Source organism: Pomacea canaliculata, linkage group LG5 (assembly GCF_003073045.1).
Source record: "Pomacea canaliculata isolate SZHN2017 linkage group LG5, ASM307304v1, whole genome shotgun sequence".
Taxonomy (NCBI): Eukaryota; Metazoa; Mollusca; class Gastropoda; order Architaenioglossa; family Ampullariidae; genus Pomacea; species Pomacea canaliculata.
Genome location: NC_037594.1, coordinates 8,761,277 through 8,783,748, shown reverse-complemented (window position 1 = coordinate 8,783,748; position 22,472 = coordinate 8,761,277). Strand labels below are relative to the sequence as shown.

The window sequence follows — 22,472 nt, the reverse complement described above, 5'->3', positions numbered from 1 at the left end:
AAATCAAAACAAAGATGACACTGAAGATAATAAAAATGTATACAACATTTATTTCGTCTAGATCTTTACTGCACAAAGTTATGACATTAACCGTTAAACTGACTTTCAAAAATGAAGACTTCTGAAGGAAACAGTGCATCCAAACATTGAATCCACTTCACACTTTCGTGAAATGACACACATTGCTCAAGAATTGACAGAATTAAGTTTTGTTCATAATTTAAAAAAGAGTTCAAAGGGTAAAGGTTGAGTATTACAGATGCCCACGCTCGTCATTTTGTTGACACGGATGTGGACAGGACACAACTGTTTGTGGCAGTTTCCAGTGTGAGCATCATTCAGTGCCAGATACAAAGCATTTACTTCTAGTGCATGTTTATGTTTTACAGATCATCGACTTGTTCTGACTTTTTAATTTTTTAATTAATAGTGCAGCCTGTAGAACTCACTGTTTATGTGCATCAACAAAGTATAAAGCTGCAATGAATAATTACACAACATAACTACAACCCACCCACCAAAAGGTTTCAAAAATATGAACATTATACTTCGGTGCAGTACTAGGAGTTATAATCATAGGATGAGTACTAGACAGAAATATCGAATCCAAGAGTTAATGGACTTCGAATCTTAATTAAAGTCGTTGCGTAAAGATGTTTACAATGTTCTGCTCCATCTCACCACTGTCGAGAGGACGGAGTGTTTCAGTAAATACACAGCAATTTCTGATATCAGTCGGTTGTGATGCCTTTATCAAACTCCATGGACATCAAACTTCATTGCTAAATAATAGGAGTATCAGCTGATTAAAGCATTACTCCTACTGTTACAAATTGACCGATGGTCAAGGTTCTAACAGACGGATTTTTCTGGATAATTTACAAAGATTATTTTCCAGAATCACTGTATATCTACTCTTATTGTAACAAGAGAAAAGAGCCAGAAAGGTTGTCACAAATACTGTGCAGGATAGTAATAAAGTCAGATCAGATTTAAACTTTTCATCTAAAACAACATCAATGCCTATGACAAAGTAAATCTTTTTTATTATTTAGGTTTTTGTTTTCTCCAACATAAGGACAAATATAGTTTTTACTACGCAGCAAAGGTGAAATGTCATAACAAGGGGAAACATGAATATACAACATGAATACATTTAAACGGTCCCAAAATGTTGATGACGATACATATACAATAAATAAAGTTCAAAAAATTATACACATTTTTATTATGTATAATGCGTTTCTTCAATAGTTTATGATGTTCCACGAATGCTTCATTATTTTACTGTTCTGTGTTTACTTCATTCGTAAAAAGAACTTGAGGGGAGCTTATTTACCATCATAAAATGATACTAATGGTGATATGTGCTCCTCACTCTTACATTGTTTAACTTGACTAAATGTCGCAGTGTACTTAACCTGTACTCTGTAGAACTAGACTTAGCTTTAGATGTTTTGTGTGATATCAATTGAACCTTCTTTGTGTATACAATTTTGTGCGTTGCTAGTGCAAATAAAGTGTGTAGAGCGCATTGTGAGAAAGCGAGCTCAATATACAGACTCTACCAACAAATCGACAGTCAACAACACAATGTAACAAAAGCTGGATTTGCTTATGTACAAGATTTATCTACTGAACGTGCGATTTAAAAATTAAAGATGTGAATCGTAATTGCAATAGACATTTCAGAGTAGACTCAGGAGAATTTTAAATGACCTTACTACCACATTTATGTCCCTAAATTTCTTTATGCCTTTGTGCTCATTGAAAAGGCTGACTATCGGTAACTTAAGGCGAAAGGGTCTAAAGGCTATCCTTAACAGGATTTAAATAAGGTTTATCATGCATGAAATCGAAGAAGAATTTAACAATTATACAAATAAACAGTAAATACCCTTAAGTGATTCAAAAAATCTCACGAGGTATTGATAATATTTTCGATCTTTTTAAACGTAGGACTAAACGTGTTAGTAGACACTGGAAAGGTATAAAAATGACATTCGATAGAAACTAAGAACTACCAGTATTTCAAAATATTAAACACTTTCGAAAGGATCTTTGCAGAACTGGAGTCTGAGGACAAAGGTATTCTACCTCTCTCACCCTCGCCCTGACACAGGCACACGCAGGAACACAGTACCCACGAGGGCGCACACACACACACATACACACTATTATTGTCACGCATAGACGCATTATACAGATACATAGTCCATTCTTGAAAGATTCACTCTCAATACCTGTAGCAATATTTGTGTGTGTTCAAACAAGCAGGTGAAACAAGAACGGAAGCGGGAGACAACTACACCGTGCAGAGTTCCCACAATCACAAGGGTTGTACAGGCCCCACGCTGTAGTTGTTGTACCATACCTATGTTCTTGTATATATATATACATTCCTGTACGACTCCAACGAAAGTTTTATTAGCGATGTTCGAATTCTTCAGTTTGCTTGGGTAATGTCTGGCAGCGACAGTCTGTGACGGTCCAGGGAAAAATCAAGATATTACAGGTGAGACAACTCCTGGCAAGTCTGAGTGTAACATGTCTGCACACGATCAGAAAATGTTGTTCAATGTTAATATCGCCAAGTTTGAACACATTTAAACAGAAGATCTCACACATCTGAGCTGCATTTGGCTGAGTCTTGTATGCACGATCTTCATTGATATTTCTGTTCTGCCATTCATGAACTCTCAGTCATAGAAGGCGCTGGTGCTTAATGAAGGATTGGTCTTTGTAATGTCTGATTCTAATCAGTACCATACGTAGACTTGCTGTGTGTTCAGCACAGTAATTGTCAGACTGAGGATCACAAGCACATCCAAGCTTCATGTCCATGCCAGCCATTGTCCTCTTGAATGGATTCAATGTCTTGCCGACAACAAGTTCAGGCAAGAAAAGCTCATTCGTGGCAGCATCACTCCTAGGAGTTTGATGTAAACACAGTTAACCAGGTCTGGTCCATCATGATTCTAACCAGGGGTTGAGTCTTTATGAAAGTTGTTTGTGGGCAATGTCCTCTGACTTTCTCTTCTCCACAAGCGACGGTGTAAAACCACAAACAAACTAGAAGAAATGGCAGTGTTACATCAGTACTGCTACTTCCATTGTATATATATATACAGCAGGAGGGACCTCAGTCACATAGCTGCTCCAGGTCTATGTCCACACAGCTCCTATCTCTCTGTTCTGTTTAAACTAGAGAGGAGATCATGATGAGTCGCTGAAACACACCATGTCAAGAAATTATTACAAGAACTCGTTTGCTACAGATTTTTTAACTCTATCAACGAAACACATGTAAAGATGCCAACCACTTGCAGTAAATTATAATCAGCATAGACACAGAAACATTTTACTCATTTGAATGTTTACTTTACGTGGTAGAGGGCAATGACAACACCCGGGGTACAGTAGTCACGTACCATGCTGGCAGCTTCCACCCGTGTAGTCTGCCGGACATTTACACTTTCCACGCTGGCACCGGCCGCCATTAAGACATGGCTGTTGGCACTTGTTGACCTTTTGTCGACACAGTTTGCCACTGTAACCATGGTGACATCTGCACTTGTTGGGCTTGATACAGATGCCTTTTGTGCCACAGTCCGGCTCACAGATGGCTAGAAGAAGCAATGAACTCTACGATGAACCCAATAAGCTCGGGTATCATGAAATGATCTAATGTGCGAGTTAAAAACAATTTATACATTTTTGTTGTTTCATCTTCATTCCCTCCCTTGAGTGAAGAGCTGTAAAGAACAGGAAGCTAAATGCCTGAACAACAGATACATCCGAACAAATTAAAAGGACTAAAAGAAATAATACAATGAATCATTATGAAAAAATATACTTTACAGAATTTGATGATCTGTAGTCTAGAAATACAGAAACAAAGAGAAGAAGAAAATGACACAAAGTCTACTGACCATTCTGACACCGGGCGCCTTTGTAGCCGGAGGCACACTGACATCTGTTGGGACCAATGCATGTTCCACCATTTTCACACTCGGGCTTGCACACAGAGTTCTTTCCTGAAATCAGAAGAAAGAGTAATGGTGATAGTGATGAGAATAGTGATGACGACTAACTAGACTGCAAAAAAGTCTATGATGTGTGCATATGAGAGAGAGAAGTAGTCGCAGGCACACGGTAAACGCGAGGCACCTGGTGATAAAAGTTGTCAGCCTTTCTTATTATTATCTCCCTTACTCCATATTATATGCGTCTATAATGCCCCAATAATGGGAAAATGTTTAAAATCAACTTTGCTGTGTAGGGATAAAATGGCGATAGCAATAAAGGTGGTACGGAATATTATACACCGGCTACATAAATGTTCAAGCAAGAAGTTCGCGTTTTAATAAAATATACTTACAGGACACAGAAAAAGAAGGCTTTATAGGTCTAGTGGGGGTAGCTTGTTATTATTTTAATGATTAGGTAACTCTCTTACAACCTCTCTATGAAACCAAAGTCCACGACATCCTTACCTGTCTTCTTGCTTTTCCGCCTGCAGCACAGCACCCCCGAGGTAACGCCATCGACATAATTACAACCTGTGCCGTTGCGAGGGTCCAGGACATCCACCCGACCACGTGACAAACAGGAGGGTCGGGTGTGGCGCATCCACATACAGTTACGCCCAACGCCCGCCATCTTATCGTTCTTGCATCTGTTAGTGTACATAAAATGCAAACCCTGAGCACATTTTATTCCAGTTACGAAGTTTTAGGAGATAGGAAACATCAGGAAACTTTTATAGGAGAGACAAACAAACTCAGAATAGATATTATCCGCACCCCACCATCCGTTCACTCTCTCACACACACACACACAAACACATCTTAAACGTTGCCGCTCACTTTTGGCATTGACCATGGCGGCTGGCGCCGTTGTAAGCATAACATCCGGGTAAGTCGTAGATGTCCGACCACGTCAACAGCTCCAGAAAGTCTTTGTCCTTAGGGTTACAGGCGCGCCACCCACGCTTACACAGGGCCTTGCCGTTGCGCACGTGCCCTTCCCAGCGTCCTGCGCATGCGTGAATGTCTCGGAAGAGATGTAAACCCTCTGTACTGTCGTCTGCGCAACCAGACGTATACTCTGCCAATCAAACACACAGGACAAAGAAATTATAAATGTTCTCTCTATTCTTTTCACATACGGCAAGAACAAATATTGTTTTCTGACTCGTCCTCCTTCACTCATTCCTACTACGAAAAACGAATCCCCGATGTTTATCAATAATAAGTTAACTCAGAATCCGCCATATTTCACCTTAATTACGGTTCGTGAAATTGTTTTGCTTGCAACATCAGCCTTTCCACTGTTTTGACATTTTTTGAAAGCTTTGTGGTTCATTTCGTTATAGCTAATCGGCTAAGTCTCCTGAATAACTTCATTTTGTAGATTTGAACCAACTGACTTTAACGGTAAGGTGTTGACGCAAATAACAGAATTGCATGCTTCGTGGGTTTTACAGCCACAGGCCCTTCGTACAGGTGAACTTAATCTTTTTGTACTTCTTAACACTGCGCATTCCACAGAATTATCGTGGTTCGGGTACGGAAAAGGGTGGAACGCTGTGAATTCCCGTGTTTCTCAGTGCGAGGTGGTCAGGTACAAACATTGTCTAGAATTCCAGTCGTGACATCCTTGCCTTTGTGTCCAGGGTGACTGGTCCAGTTCTGGGATTTTAATTAATTTGCGACTGCGATTTGAATGCAAACCTGCAAAGCAACTTACCCAAGACGCTGACAAAGGAGCTGGCCATGTCAACGCCTTCTTCGTTGATGACTTCACAGGTGTACAGGCCGGTGTCGGACTTCCTCGCCAGGGTGACAAGCAGGTCGCCTGTCAGAGAAAACAAAATCATGTTGACAAATAAGAAAAAGAAAGACCAAATAACAATGCAAATGAGAAGTTTTGTATGTGCAACATACGTATCTACGACACTGATTATTTTCTTTTCCATTTGGTCTAATTAATAAATATTTCAGTGATTCTGTTAAACAAAGGGAGGACTGATGCAGGCACACCTGGTATTTTGATGATCAAATTTACTGGAGTAAACTTTTGTTCAGTAAATGAAAATTGCCCTAATGTGACAAAGTATTGTATACTAAACAAGATTTTCAAATTGTTTCTAATTACAGTTCTATTTTATATTTATAGCTGTAAATTATTGAGTATGTAACTAAACTGAGATTCGTTTGTGAAGGAAAGGCAGTAGAGATAGTTTGACAGAAATATGATATTGTACTGTCAGGTGTAATACAGACAACTCCTGAAAACAATGGCTGCCATTTTCAAATTTTGAGTGTTTATGGTTCTAATCTCAACTTCTGATCTTTGTGCCGAGTATCGAGAGGAAATAAACCTTGAACTACTCTGACAGAGTTACCGATCTCAGCTCTAAACGAATTCATTTTTTTATTATTATTCCAAGACGAACGTAGGAAAGAAAACCACGTGAATGATAAAAGCCGCTTGCGCAAACAACCTATATAAACAAATCAGTTCATAAAAACCTGATAACAAGAAAAGACATAACCCCTATAATAAACATCGAATTTATGTTGTCTGGAAAAAGAAAAATCACGGCACAGCAAGAGCTATAAACCCTCGACTACGAAAGCAAACTCGAGACAAATCGAAAAGTATGGCGCCTCAATGCAATCTAAAAACGAAAGATAGTGAACGGCGCAGAATGTTTTGGAAATTCGGTTTCATAAGCAGATGATGACACGTGCAAGAAGAGCTTCTTGTCTCTTGAAGTGCATCATCACCTGGAATGTTTGGAGAGAAAAGCACAAGGCGGGGAATGCCGGCCGGAGACAGCGAGATAATCAAGCAACAGCCGTGTCTTTCTACGAGTCGGGTGTGACATGGCTATCAGCGACAGATCTCAGGCAACTATCACAAGCTCCCCCAAGTCCCAGACCCGCTCGTCGAGGAGATCAAAGATGGAAGCAAGCTCCTACTTTAACTGCCTTATGACTTCGTCGACCCGAGCCTCATCACTCGTGCCAAACCCATTTACAGCGGAGTGCACCGGAGGGTCAAAGGTAAGGCGTCTCCTGCAGGCGGGGTGCACGGCAAGCGGTGATGTGAACACTGCGCCTGAGGCACATCTCGGAGGAACTGTATCCCGCCGACCTGAGGGCTAATAAGGCACGGAGGGCCGCCTGCTTGCGTGGTGTTCTGTTTGTTTGGCAGCTTGTACAACAAGCGCAGATGCCTGCTTTCCCACCCACAGACTGCGCCTCCACGACTGAATTCACTGTCGTTTGCGGGAAAACGAAATTTTTGTCTTGATATTTGAACGAGAACCAGCACGAGAGACTGTTGTAATACAAGTATTCCTTCCACTGTTAAACCAATGTGTGTGTATTTTGTGTGTGCATCCATCAGAAAGTTTGCGTGGGAGAGACCAATGTGTATCTGTAACAGTTGCTGTCTGTTTACATCAGACTTTCCTGAGAGCATGCTCCTGAGGAGTGCGAGTAGGAGCTTCACAAATTTTCAATTATTATTTTATTATTATTATTCCAAGTAACTGGATCCTCCCAGTATTTACTTCAGTAAGCAAAGACATTCCGTAAGACAGACGTCCGAAATAAGAAGCAAGCAGGATGGAGGGAATAAGTCTTGCGCTAGCAGCCGGCAGGATTATTTAAAATTATTTTAAATCGCATATTAGACCTCATCAATGCGTTTCTACCACCTTATGGTCTTCAATGCAAGACTGACATACAATACCTGTGTTTATACATACGTTTGTCAATGTGCGTCTCTGTCTGTTCGTCCTCGTGTCCATCTCTCTGTCTACTAACAAAGGACGAATTTCAAATGCAAGTGACAGACAAGAATTGTTGAGGGTGTAAATATTTGGATAATAAACATTATCGTCGATGAAGATGATTATCGTCAGACCTGACGACAGGGCGGTGGTTCTGAGGTTGTTGCTGGACAGCTGCTGGCCGTCTTTGTACCACTGAGTTCGAGGCGGGGGCGTGCCGGTCGCCTGGCAGTTGAGGAGGAAGATGAAACCAGTGTAGACGTTCATGCGCTCCGGGGGTCTCACAACGATCACCGGCGGCTTCACTGCCGAACGCGAGATACCACGTGACATTGGTCAACTATTGCCCTCGTTATCACTTACACCAGATTACAATATAAATAAATTTATACGAGTAAACTATAACATTTTTTTTATTAAGAACGTCAAAAAGACTCTCACTAACATATTTTTATTACTTTTCTTAAGTTTTAAAAAAATCAACAAACACGAAACTGGACCAAAAACAAACTAAAAACAACAACCAAAATTCACCCCCAAAAAAAAAAAAAACAAACCAAAAAACAAAACACCAAAAACAAAAGCAAAAGCAAAAAAACCCCAAGAAATCCTAAAAAAAAAAAATAAAAAAAAAATAAAATAAAGACTTTAAAGACTGAAGAAAAAGCTGTGAAAAAGTCAATAAATCTACTGTCGTGTCCCTACCTGGCATGCGGCAGCAGAGAACACCTGTCATAAGAGAAGCTTGGAAAGCGCATGCGCGCTGGAAGTGAGCGTCGACGCAGCAGCTGGCATCGATGCGGCCGCCGGCGATGCAGGAGGACTGGCCGCGGTGCTGGTGAGCGCAGTCCTTGCCCACCCCCGCCACGTCATCCTGCAATGTCAACAAACGATGTGTTACCTCCTTCATCAGTCGTCACTTGTGGCGGTTTGTTTGGGCGGACGGCTGATTAAAACCGCGGGGAAATAATTCCTCGGAGAACCGATTCAGGACATATAGCTAACGAGTTGTCTTTAGGGTTTGGTCCTCAGTCCTGTATCCATTTGTATTAGATATTATTTGTATTATTTTGTTGAGCAGCCGGTTCTTTGATGTCATACGTGTAATCATTGGTGATTGCAGGTAGAAAAGCACTAGTAATGGCTTCCTCACCCACACTGAATGTACAAGAAATGATGGAGAAGCATTTACGATTCGCGAGAAAGCAAGTCATTTGGACACAATAGAACCAAAGGTTGATTACACTTTTGAAAGTTCGTTATAAAGATACTTTATGGTGATTGCTCATAAAAGACTAATCGTCTGAGCCCATAACAATGAAACTCTACGACAGTTTTTCATTGCCACCATTAACTTAGTCGTTTGTAACATCAGGAGCTCCCTGAAAACTAACTGCCGGATCATTTGGAGAAAGACTTCTCTGATCTTTGATGCAATCAACAAAGTTCCAACAAGTTCTCAGGAGTAATAACTAAACTGCATCTCATTTGAAAATAAAACTTCCAAGTGAAACACTCTACAATTAAAGTCACAAAAACTATTTATTGCGAATACCGTAACATGAAAGCAGAAAATCTGTGTTTAATAATGAAGTTATTTAAACATCGGAACCGAATCAATTAAGCGATGATTTGAGGAGCACCGTACCTGCAATGACTTCAGAAATAATCATTAATTAGGACCAAAAAATAAATAAAGACAGGAGGACATCTATTGCAAAATTGACCAGCGTCCCCTCCCTCTCCCCCCGACTCACGTGTTCCAGATCGTCCCTACATTCCCGGCAGCGTCCGCCATCTTGTGCGGCGTTGTAGGCAAAGCATCCTGGGAAGGAGGTAGCATTCTTCCAGGTGATGGTGCGCAGCAAGGTGTGGTCGTACCAAGAACACACTCGCCAACCAGGTGCGCATAACGTGGAGGCGTTATGCACGTGACCCTCCCACGTCCCTGCGCAGGCCGCTAGCCGAGCGTGACCGCCCAGACCCTCCTGGGTACCATCCGCGCACCCCACTTGACCTGCGATAAAAATAGCGATGACGTCAATGACGTATTCTTGTACTTTCAAGCACAAGATTTCTTAGTCAAGAATGTTCACAGAAGATACTAGCAATCTCATTAACGTATTTTAAATTAATAAAGGTCGATCAACGTTTCGGCTTTAGAGGAAAGATTCACGAGCGAGAGCGGAAGGCCACCCGAGGATCTCAAAGCAACAATAAACAGAAGCGAACTGCAGACTGGCAGTCGCACGCTGCCGCACATGCACTACCATTCCTTATTTTCTTATTTACTTTATTCACTTTCCAGACTACCATTGCCTTATTTTTTTATTTACTTTGTTCACTTTCCAGACTGTGGAAACGCTGAGATAAATTCGTTGTACTTTCGGTCTAATCGGAAAGTTGTCTGAAAGTCTTCTTTAAAAATTGTTAAAGATAAGACCGTGTCGCAGTTCTCGCTCCCACTGAGAGAAGTCTCGACTAGAATTATTGCAGATGGCTTCGTTATCGTGGGCAGACAATGGCCTGATACTGGCTCGTGTCCTGTAATTCAAGGACAGCATTCATTATTTCCCTCCTTAGTCTTCAAGTCTAGGTCTACAGTATATCTCTACATCCTTACACCAGTCACTCTACAGCCTTTAATTTTACACGGCCAATTAACAATACACCGTCAGGGATGAGAGAGAGAAGAGAAGGGAGAGGGTGACGGGATGGTGGATTGAGATTGGAAAAGGCGGGAAAAGATTATAAACAGGTGAGAAACTTGCTTCTTCAGGTATGTGTGAGGGAAAGGGGTAGACGTTGAACCGTTCTTGTTTCCAAACCCTGACAGGTGTATTAGCACGAAGTCAGGTTCAGAAAATCGTGCACATGCCTGTTTAGTGGAGATCGACAAGTGGGCCGACCTGCCTGTGATGGATACCCGAGCTGGTGTGTGAGACGGTGATTTACCGCTCCCATCCCCTCCACTTCCACCTGCGACTGTTGGTTGGTGCACAAGGTGCGAGTGCAGCAGACATTTCCTGCCACCTTCTGTGCATTTAAATTTCTAAAGCTGCATTTATTCATTTATAAACATTACAAAAAGGAAACCTCATACAAGAAATTGTGGGAAATGTTGCTGAAAATATTTATGGGGAGGCCACCATGTTGTGAGTCGGTGCACAAACTTAGATGATTGAATGCTGATTATGATGGTCATTGGTGTTGAATATATTCTCAGCTTGTCGGTACTATACACTGAAGGCTTGTTTCCTTTAAAAAGAATAACCAAGATACCAGACAATGGTGGAAGCAACTCAATGTTTTCGTATTTATCCTCGAATTGCAAGCAGTTGTGAGCAGTGTTTGTTGTAGGCTTGACATCAGAGATTAGAAGCACGATTGCTGCCATCCCCTCCAATTTTTTAACAGGAGCTGAGTGTATAGGATTTAAATAATTAAACTAGAGTGGACCGCACAACAGAAATTAAAATATTTGTTTAATCGTAGATATCAGAGCGTCAGGTTAAAAAATGTTTTATTCCTCGCTTATTTCCCGATAAATAGAAATATTACTTAAAGAGCAACTTAAACAGTTTATTTAATTTAGTTTAATTTATTCTTTTTCTCCTCCTACTCAACCTCCGTCCTCCTTCTCACTATCTCTTTCTACTCCATTTTTACGATCAATCACATTTCGTCTCATTTTATACATCAACAATATATATATGGTATGTATACATCGTAAAACCATTCCACAGAGAAGTCTGTCTAACAGACAAACATCACTCTCAGACTTGTGAGGCAGTGCAAGACGGAAAAAAAAAGAAGAAAAAAAGACTGAGAACCGCGCCAGATATGCGGCTATCAAAATAGATTCTCTTTTAAAAAATAATAAACAGCTGACAGAAGTTGAAAGGAAGCAGCTGGGAGGTCTGCGAGTGGTTGATTATTAACCCTCTCTGCCACGTAGCCTACTAATCTGCACGGGAAGTGTGAAAAGAAGACACTCGCAGACCTCGCGCAGTTCCCGGCATCGGGTGAGCAGGTGCTCGCCACCGGAGCATTGATGTGAACTTTGTATAATAATTTGTCTTTAAACTATTCACAGCAAATAACCTGCTTGGGACGGCTACTTTCAAGCAGAATATCTTTAGAACAAAGTATAAACAATTTAATAGGATTAGGATAGAATTCTAACAGCGTTTTAAGATATAGCAAACTAAAAAGGAAAATAATAAATAATTAAAGGTAACATCGTTTTTAACGCGAGATGTTGGGGGAGAGTGCAGAATATCTAGTTACAAGCGGATGGAAGTAAATTTTGACAATTATGAAAAGATAAGATTTTCATTGCAAAACCAAGTAAGAAGTAAGAGTGGGCACCATAATTTTCCCATTTTGTTACATTGTATAGTTCATTAATTTATTTGTTTATATATTTATAATATCATATCTTTTCAAGCCAAATATATTATACTTCAACGGATGGAAAGATACAATAAAAATAAGGATATTGAGATTTAATTGAAGTTGTGAACTATTCGCTATAATATTTCGACTAAGGATCAAGTTAGCGTTTATCATATAAAACACGATTTATAGAAATATTTCTGCTTATGATAGAGTGTACACGATTTGTATAAATTATGTTAGTTATACTATGACTAAAATATTCTAATTATGTATGAAGTAACAGCAGCAGTTGTGGAGAAAACGCTACCGTTCTCAATTTTATTTTTTAATGTCGTATTCCAGACTAATTAATATGTGTGTTCGGATGCTTGTTCCTATCGCCCATCTAACACTCGGACCGACTAGAGGTCTCTATACTCATTCGTTATCACCTGCATGTCCTCGACTATGTCTCAGCGCTTGTAAAAACAGTTTTTTTAGCGTGACGTGTATCAGCTTGAGCTATTTATAGCACTGGTGACGTATTGGTGCAGCACAACGACTCACTCGCTGCACTGTCTTGCAGAGGCAGCAGCAGCAACAACTGCAGGACGGTGCGCCATAGGATGTCCCGTGACCACGCTGGGTACCTGGTCCGTGGTCCCACCATTCCTGGCCGTCCTCCTCATCTATAGCTGCACACACAGACACACACACACACACGCACAGACACGACACACATATACACACACATAATTAGCACACATTTATAAACCAGATTTAAACAGGAAAAATCATGGCATATCAAAGAAAGCACTTGATGAAGTCGGGAATAGTTGTGATATTTATCAGAAAGTAATAAGAAGTTAAGAATAAGACCCTTGAGGCGTAAAACACCACCAACAACAAAACAATTCAAAACCAAATACAAATCCCCTTCTCCTTAAAAATAATAAAATAAATAAAACCTAAAAGTACTTTGAAAGTAAACTTTGTGTGACTACACCACCTCAAACAGACCACAAACACATCAAAACGTGTGTGACGAGTACCTGAAAATTTCAGCTAATAAACAAAAGCTCCCCGATTCAAAAAGGGAACATACAGAGCCTGATGTAGGTGTATAACATCTACTTAGCCATACACATATGTATCACTCCGGCATCGTTACATTCCCTTTGCTCTACCCACAATTCAACATCCCACTCCATCACCTTTAAATACACTATGGCTGCGGCTAGAGATAAATAAACAAATAGGGCAAAGAGGTAAGCCATCAAAAGTTGAGATAAATTCATTTGCAAAAGAGACTGTTCGAGTCTTTCAGGAGGTCCATTGTCAGGGATCACCTGTTCCAACTGACACACTCAGACTGAGGTACCCTGACGCCGCACCCGCAGCTAAAGAGCAAGAAGTTTGCTTTCATAACATTTTCTGTCTTAATGAAGGGCGAGCCTGTCTCAGTTCTTCTCTCTCTCTTGGGAGCCGACACCTCAATCGTCTGGTAATTGGTGAGGCTGATGAAGCCCCCGACTTCCGCGCCGCCACCGAGACTGCTACTTTGGCAATAGGCACCACCGGCACCTTGATTGCTGCAAGCATTTCATTTCCAAATGGGACTTTTTTAAAAGGGAAAAAATCCTCTCAAAGCATTAGTTTTATTTTTTCTCAAGCGATGAGTTGAGGAATAGCTTCGTGTTGCTCAACTTGGTTTAAGAAAAGTTGGTTAATGATGATTGGTGTGTTACAAACACATATACTGTCAAAATGTAATGCAAATACAGGAAGTGGGATATTGTGAAGATGATGTATTTCCTGCTTTCTGTACATATTATGCTTCCATACAACTTAAGAATAGAGAAAGAAACAAAGAACTAATAAAAAAGAAGAAAAGAGAGAAAACCGAAGAAACGAACGAACAAAACAAAGAAAGAAAAAGGAATAGAGTGTAGACGTTGAAGCAATGAACAGCATGACGAGAACAGCAAGAACAGCTCATAAGGCCAGATGTTTTATCTCATCACAGAGGCGCAGCCCTGGTATTCGGTTGATGCAACGGATCCTCCATATATGTACCGCAGGACGCCCACGCATACACCCAAGGCCAGTCATCGACTTCGGCCTCCTGATGACAATACCCGGCTGATGAAGCCAGTAGCTGCTAACAAGGATGCCTACCCTCTCCCATCACCACCTTCTCCCAGAAGCCCGGCCTAGGAGTAAGAATAGAATACACTTCCGGTACAGGATTCACCTCGGGCCTGTCGGGAGTCCTCGTGCTGGGTCCGATGGGGGAGGCTGATGAAGAATGCTTCAGCAAATGCTGAGCACGCCGCCAGAGGTGCCAGGACAGTTTTAAACAGTCGACCTTACAGAGGCGAAAGGTCAAGGAAGCAGGTAAGACAACATGCCGGACGAGGAGGGGGCGGGCAAAATGGTTGCCACCTGTCCTTCGTTGGTTGCTCATAGCGCTGCATGCCATTGTCTGCAATCTGTCGCACCAGTCATCATACCTGGGGCAAGGACGAGTGCCTTGGTCTGGAGAAGGTGCGAAGAGCGGCAAAGAGGTCATCACTATCACAGCAACCATCGGGAACTGCTGATCAACATGGGGTCTGACACCAACACTATGGCGATAGAGGGAGGAGCCAGCAAGGCTACGAAAGACTGAACCATCAAACGAAGCCCACAGTCTGCAAGGTAGCAGAACATAGTTTTTCGGAACGTAATATTTTTTTTTGGCTTAGGAAATCTGAAAAATGAGTATTTTTCGGTGAATTAAACCTACTCAAAATTTATTTGCACACTTAAAGCTGTTGATGGATCGGAAGGAAATCAGTTCAGGCGTCTGCTCTCAGTCATAACCAAAGCAATGGAGATAAATGATAAGGAGACTCGTCTCGCAGCTCTTCTATCGTTGCGAAGAAAATGGATGGGGTGAAGGCAGGTAAACAAGTTTGTCATGTCCGTGGTGCGGGGAGTTTTTAGTCTATGTAAACAAAGGTTGTCTTAGGACCACGTTCACGGAAAATGACCAGTGAACAGTAGCGTAACCAAACACCAAACCAAAACAGAGAATCCTTTAGTAAGAAGAAAAGTGTGACCAATCTTTGAGCTGCTGGGCTTAAAAAAAATTCTAGATACACGGCATTTAAAGAGAAAAACGAATTTAACAGGAAGAAAAAAAAGAAAGAAAGAAGAGACGAAAGAAGTGGACGAGAAGAAGAGGAGCTGGAGAACGAATAAAAAGAAGCACAGGGAAGGGGATTGATGTTTTACACAGACCAAGCAAGACTTTATCGGCAAAGCAGCCAGACCCTTTAAAAAAAAAAGGTTACATGAAGAAAAAGGACTGCACGTCCTGGATGAGATCTGAACCCAGGACCGCCAATCAACACTGTATTGGACCGCCCGAGTAAATAGAAGTAGAAAACGAAAATGTTGAAGACGTAGAAAAGTTGAAAAAGTAAGATAGAAAAAAGAAGTGGAAGAAGAAAAAAAAGAAAAAAAGAAATGGAAAATAAGTTGAAAAAGAAGACGTAGAATAAGTATAATAGAGAAAGAAGAAGAAATAACAAAGAAGAACAAAGAAGTTAAAAGAATTGTAAAGGAGGAAGAGGCTGGATGGAGAAGGGCGGGTGGGTAGTTGTGGTGGTAAAGGAGGTGGCTCAGCAGGTGCGTAGAGAAAATACAGAGGATGTAAAGTAATTGTATCCACTTCAAGTGTGTGCCAGTCTCAGTCCTTTCTCGTCTTCAATTTAAAAGATCACTGACTCCTCGCTGTGTGGCTTCTAATAAATATTCCACCCGCCTGGATCGCTACCCTGCCAAAGGCTACAACTGCAGCACATCACCGGGGTATTCAGGAAAGTTCGGAATTGATTTCTACCTGATTTCTATCTCTGTCTTCTTATATTCACATTTCTTCTTCTCCTTGTTGGCGTGCATATCTCTTGCTATCCATCCTCACTATCCGTAATGGATGATGTTCATGTCTTACACCGCCTGCAACTTGGAAATGTTACACTTGGAAAATTTGATGTAGGATGAATACTAGCACCTGCTAATAAGATGTTGTAGAGAAATTGTAGATTTTATAGAGAAATGTGTGGACGAGACAGCTAACCGTTTTACCGAGTAAACAAAGACATGTTGTGGTTGCATGTAGGCGTGAAGGAAAGTATTTTATCGCGAGGATATCTGGAGTTTACATAATTTATGTAAACTGCGACTTTACAAAGGGTAAATGTAGACTTTTTACAGGCTAAAAAATGTGTCTTAACAGCGACTGCAGCACAGCAGATAACACAGACAGGTGTTATAAATGACAGACACGTGACTTAAAGACCTCAGGGAGTGGTGACACAAACCGCGCTCAGCAAATATCCTTTCATGTCGCTTAGTGAATGCCTCCAACAACAAATCGCAAAGAGAAACACAAATCTCGAGAAATTAAATGATGATGATTCCCCTCATCCAATCGAATCTCTATCTGTTTTATGGCTGAGCACAGCAATTCTGTCGAAACAAAAAAATACGAATCGCAAAAACAAAGTGTATCTGGTTAATATGCGATCTCCTTTCACATGTTGGGGAAAACGATGTGAGGTCAAAGGGGAAAATATTATAGGGATTATGAAAAAAAAAACCTGGTTCTTCATTAAATACATTACAACTTTAGCCAAGCTTGTAGCAGATGATAACACGAAGATTACAGCAAAAACAAAATTAAATAAACAAAAGCCGCAGAATTTCAGAATCTTTCATGTCAATGTGTAAAAGTGTAAATTATTAATCCTAACCTAAAAGAAATGAACACAGATTTTTAGTGTAAGTGAGAAAAAAGTAAAAGGAATCTGATCAACTTCTCAGACCGCTGGGCATTGTTGGTGTGATTATTGGGGACTGGAACAGCTCTCACGTGGCCGTTATTCACGGTCAGGACTTGCTGATTACAGGTGCAAATCCCCAACTTTGAAATTATATAATATATAAAAGGATTGTTTTACAACCGCTGTATTTGCATTGTCCCTACCTACCAGTTTTCTCTACCTACCAGAATCAGTTTATACTCTGACCACTCAGGGAGGTCTTTAAAAGTGACTGCAACAAGCAAGACGAATCAGAGGAAAACTTAAAAGAGATTGCCACAAGAAAATAGATGCACGACCTCCTGTATGGACTGCAGAAACACCCATAAGATTACAGGTGGTGAAAAAGTTAGATAAAGGGTAGTATACATCCAAGGTTTAGTGATAACAAGATCTCCATCGGGAGAAAAATTATTACCTTCATATATTAGTTTCAAAAAATATACACACATGTAAAATAGCATATATATAAACAATATAACTGTGTGTGTGTGAATCTCCTGTTCAACAAATCATTATTGGATTACCTAAACGATAAAGTTCAATCTAAAACATTTAACATGATTCCTGTCTTTCAAGAACTAGCATCTCATCCCCGCCTCTAGCTGTGCAAGGTCCACAAGTCTTTACGACCCACAATCCTTCACGGTCCACACCCATGGCCGACCTAGAAGCGCGTTTATGCAGAGAGGAAACAGTCTTATCAGGCGTAAACTTGGAGGACTGGGCTAATCTAAGTGAGCCAGTCTTTACTACCTGCTTGTGTTTACCAACTCTATCCCCAGACCCAACCTTACTGACAGCAACACAGTTCCCTAGACAGCCAGCCACACGGTTCTCCACGATGTGGTGAAGGCTGTAATGTACTTTTCGTTCCAGGAAACTCAAATTTCGTGCAGACCGACAATGGACAGTCACTGCACGGAGAAAAGGGATTCACAGGTGTTGATTCTTCTTGTCCTCCATGAACTTCGGTCTCTTGGCATTGTCTCGAAAATCCGCTTCACCGCCATTTATCATAGTCAGATCTCTCTATCTCTCCTAGACACACACAGAGGCACACGCACACATACACCTACACACAGACACACACATACACACACACACATACATACACACACACTAATGCCTGCATACCCGCACACACAAACGCAAAGACCGATCTCATCATCCGCACATGCGCAGTAACTTCTAATCAGCCTAAACCCTTGAGTTAAACCTAACCCTCGTGCCTAAGTTACAATACTGCGAGAGGCCACAGGTCACTAACCCACGTTTCAACCGTAATAACAGTGTTGAATAATGACACACCATGAAGGTCTGTAAGTTGAAGCTAATGGCCTGACGAGTGTTGGCGAGGTGGTGAAGCACGTGTTTATGATCGCAAAGGAATTCCCAATCGAAGTCGCCGCTTTTTAACCAGGAATAAGTAACTCTATCATTACATTCCACAAACTGCAGGACCAGAACGACCCGGGGTAGACGAGAGGAGAATCAGCAAGAAATAGGTACAACATTGTTTCTCGCTAATCTTCGTGCTCAAATAACATCTGGATTCAAAGTTAGCTAAGAATTACTGATCAAGAAATCAGAATTATTGATAAGGAAATCAGGATTATTAATTTTTAAAAAAACAGAATTACTGAGATAAAACGTTTTAAAAATAAAAACCAACAACATATACCAAGTACCAAACAGTACACAACTCTCGTGTACCTGTAATTCATAACTCCCTTCTTTGGCGCACCAAACAAAAATAAAATTGTTCATAAATCTTGTAACTTGGACAGTCCAAAGCAAATTGTATATTACCTTTCACACTATTTATTCTTATGCGTGTTTCATTATTCTGAAAACCTCAGGAGCAGTACTTACTCGGAGGACTTAAAAAACAAGCAGTATTTAACCGTTTTTCTTACACCTGCACCTCCAGCAAGAGGCGCATCATTCCTTTTTCAATTTTTTTACACCGACGACTTCCAGCAAGTGGCACATATCTGTTTTTACGGGGTGGACCTATAGCTAGTCGTACATAATTCTAGATTCCTCTACATGAAGGATGTGAGAGGAGGTTTATCGCTCCAGCATGCAGCAACACCTGCAACTCGCAACTCGTCTTTGCACCAGCGAGAAGACTGCAGCAGGCAGCGCCATAACTCCTCCTCCCTGCTGAGGAACTATATAAATCTCCTATTACACCCGGGGTGATTACATTCAGTCTTCTTCACACGCATCTGTTTACAAAGGCGAAATCGCTCGTCTTAAAAAGTGGCGAAGACACCAGGGCTTTAATGTCTTTCTACACACAGCGACTGTGGCATGTCCAACATACGGGCTCTTTTGTTTACAAAACTGCTTACACCAACACCTGAGACTTCAAAGCTTAGAAAGTGTTTTTAAATTGAGATATCTTCCATAAAAGATTCTTCATCATTTTCCTAGAGTTTACGGTTCACGTGCTTCTAATACATAACTCAGGAGCCGAGTATTTTGTAGGAAAATATAATTACCATCATCTTTCCTGAACTAGATACAGTGGATGTCATCCCAAACGAACTTTATAGCAGTCGTTGATTCGTAATATTCCTGTCGTAGTCAAAAATTCCTCCCCACTATTCAACGCCAGAATATTCAAACAGTATTTCGTGTCGCAAAATCCTGATCATAATATTAAATGTTAAATTAAATTTAAAATTAAATATTAAAAGCATGACTAGCTCGTCTGAGAACAAACATTTGACGAGGTTTCTAATTGGTTGCTTGGCTGATTTATTTGATAGAGGGGAAGGGGTGATTAAGGTAAAGGAATTTGGTGTCGCATCCAGAAATTTGTATTTTGGTCCCGAGACGAGACCTGAACCTGAAAGAGTTACGATGTTCACAGCAGGGATGAGAGGTGAGCAGTTCTCTTATGGACCAGCTCGACCACAAAGTTTACCACCACATCTCCGGGTATCACAAAGTTACAAACTTCATCTCTACAATCTGTTCTATCAGTAAAGGCCAGTCTTAACAGTATAGATACCTACAAATGTTTGGCAAAGTTTCTAAAATCTGTTCCAAACTTTCGTCGGTATCTGTGTTCGTCGGACAATGATTATGAAAGAACTGATATTTGTTAATGTACATGGCGGCAGGAAGATCCGGTTTAACCCTAACTTTCCCAACTTTACTCCCCTGCTGCTTTTTGTTCCCTCCGCAGCCTTGATATTCCCCCTCCCTCCCTATTTTGCACTCAGGTACTTCTCATTCAGTCCCCGCCTCTTGACAGCGCCAGACCAAGGCTGTGATCACAGGTGGAACAAAGAGGAAATTGTCCACCCGAATAATCACCTTGCCGATGGCAGTTTAGACCTGAGAGTATTTGGGGACAGGGTGGGGGCTACACTTAACAGGTAGCCTTCGAAGTTGTCAGGGAGGAACTTGTCATCACCGGAGGTAATGCAGTTGTTCGCGGGGCAGTTCACTCCTCTTGGTGTCCCATGCCGCCAATGTTTCCCAAGGTTTTTGCTACCCTGCATGTGTCTTTATTCGGGTAGGATAGCTCACCCTGAACAGAGCAGACGCCATCAAGGCCTTAAGACTGTAATTTGAGATAGAGAGATAGATGGAGGCAGCATCCTAAACAACCAACTAAAAAATTGGAATAGAGTGAAGGAAAAAACTCACATTTATCCACTCGTGAGGAAATGAAACACCAACAGACATTTAGGTTTTACAATCTCCACCTTTCTACTTTGTAGTTCGCTACCAATTCATGTGTAAATGTGAAATGATAATGAAAAAAAAAAAAAAAAAAAAAAAAGAGAGACAGATTTCCATGAGACAATTAAGGCTTCAATGTGCTGAAGAAAATGAACTCAACAGCTAGGATGGTCCTGTCTGCATCGGAAGGTGCAGTAAGTGTTCCATCTCGAATGGATTTTTGAGAAAATGAAGCAAGGACTTTTTCAGGTTGCTGAACGAGTTACTTTTTTCATACTATTAGTCTTTTCATAGGTTTATCTTTTCATACATCAGCCATCCTTTACAATCTTCTCTCAATTATGCACAAAGACAAAACCTTCAGAAGTGTGTTAGAAAGCGAAGATGCCAAGTCAATAAAATACAATAAAATCAGTCACCTTCACGCTCAAATAAGAATGATAAGCAAAAATAAAACAAGAATTTTTCTTCTCAAAACGACTTTTAAAGAGCAATCTGCGAGCAGCTTATCAGAAGAAGAGATAAAGGCGCCGCCGTGCCGCAGACGGTCTTCACCTGCTGGACCCGACATCGCGGGCTGGGTGATGGCGAGAGTAAAATTACACCCGAGAAAAAGAAAAAACAGATGGATCGTGAGTCAAAGTACCCTGGGTACAGTTGTAAAAACTTGGCAACATTGAATATTCTTAAGAAAAAATAATGTTTATCTGGAATCCCGCCTGCTGATGACGCAAAGTGCTCTTACATACATTATTTCGCTCATAATCGCGATCCTTCGGTGTTACTGACAGCATGGGGTGTAGACAAGTAGCAGTTCCTACTTGTTCCATTTTTTTATTTACCCCTACACAGCCTTGATATTTCGCGCTCTTACACTCCGGTAATTTTCGTAGATAAGCGAGGTGATAGCTGCAGAATTGTTTTTTCCCGCAGACGATTCTCTTAATGTGCGATTTAAGATACAAAAGCGTGGAAAATATAGAGAAAGTAAGAAAAGGGTGTGCTGCGAAGAGATCGGACAAAAAGCCACTGTTGCAGGAAACCGCAAAAATAATGAGGAAACAAAGCTTTGCAAGAGGTAGTCCCACGATCAGAACCAATCTGCAAATTGAAACCAGAAGTCGCAGCTGCATGGCCAACCATTTAGCGTCTGGCACAAGCGATTCAGCCTCCGTCTGTCTGTATCTCTCTCCTCTCTTTTTCTCTCTCTCTCTCACACACAAAGTCTGATGACTCGGCAGTCTGTCAAATCGCAGTCGGAAGCAGTCTAATGGTTATCTAATCGGACCGGTCCCTGGGCTCCAGTCATGCGTGAAACATCCGCCGCCAGCCGTGGGAGACCGAGTGACCAAACTGCCACAAACGCGTTCACTCGGAAACCTGCCCTAACGACTACCTGTCCACAGTGAAAAGATCCCAAGAGTTTTCACACCCGGTTAGCCTCCTCCTGCGGACACCCGAGGTGGAAGGCGGCGGATCAAGCCTCGGCGGCTTGCACAACGGGATCGTAAAGGTTTGAACTCGTCACAAACCTGCCGCGGACCGGAGACCAAAGCCTCGGCGTGGATGAAGGGACTAGAGGTGGCCACACCTATCCAGGGTAGCATCCATTGTTTGGGATTGTGAAGGACTAAAGATGCGCAGCCGAGCACGCAAAGCCCAGACAGCCTGCTGAGACCCACACCGGCGGCTCGACATCGACAATAGGC

General features: G+C 41.4%; 1 protein-coding gene across 5 annotated transcripts in view; it reads right to left on the bottom strand.

Moving 5' to 3' along the window:
- Window positions 1-32: 32 nt before the first annotated feature.
- The window catches only part of LOC112563491 (hemicentin-1-like), a 35,237-nt gene continuing 12,797 nt past the window's right edge, over window positions 33-22,472 (bottom strand). For all 5 annotated transcript variants that reach the window (XM_025237402.1, XM_025237405.1, XM_025237403.1 and 2 more), the window contains exons 2-11: window positions 12,755-12,882; window positions 9,565-9,824; window positions 8,513-8,681; window positions 7,942-8,112; window positions 5,752-5,859; window positions 4,869-5,109; window positions 4,497-4,678; window positions 3,933-4,037; window positions 3,432-3,626; window positions 33-3,229 (exon numbers count right to left, since the gene is read on the bottom strand). In XM_025237402.1, coding sequence (XP_025093187.1) covers window positions 3,183-3,229; window positions 3,432-3,626; window positions 3,933-4,037; window positions 4,497-4,678; window positions 4,869-5,109; window positions 5,752-5,859; window positions 7,942-8,112; window positions 8,513-8,681; window positions 9,565-9,824; window positions 12,755-12,857 — 1,581 coding nt within the window. In that variant the 5' untranslated portion in view covers window positions 12,858-12,882 and the 3' untranslated portion in view covers window positions 33-3,182. The remainder of the gene's footprint in view (window positions 3,230-3,431; window positions 3,627-3,932; window positions 4,038-4,496; window positions 4,679-4,868; window positions 5,110-5,751; window positions 5,860-7,941; window positions 8,113-8,512; window positions 8,682-9,564; window positions 9,825-12,754; window positions 12,883-22,472) is intronic.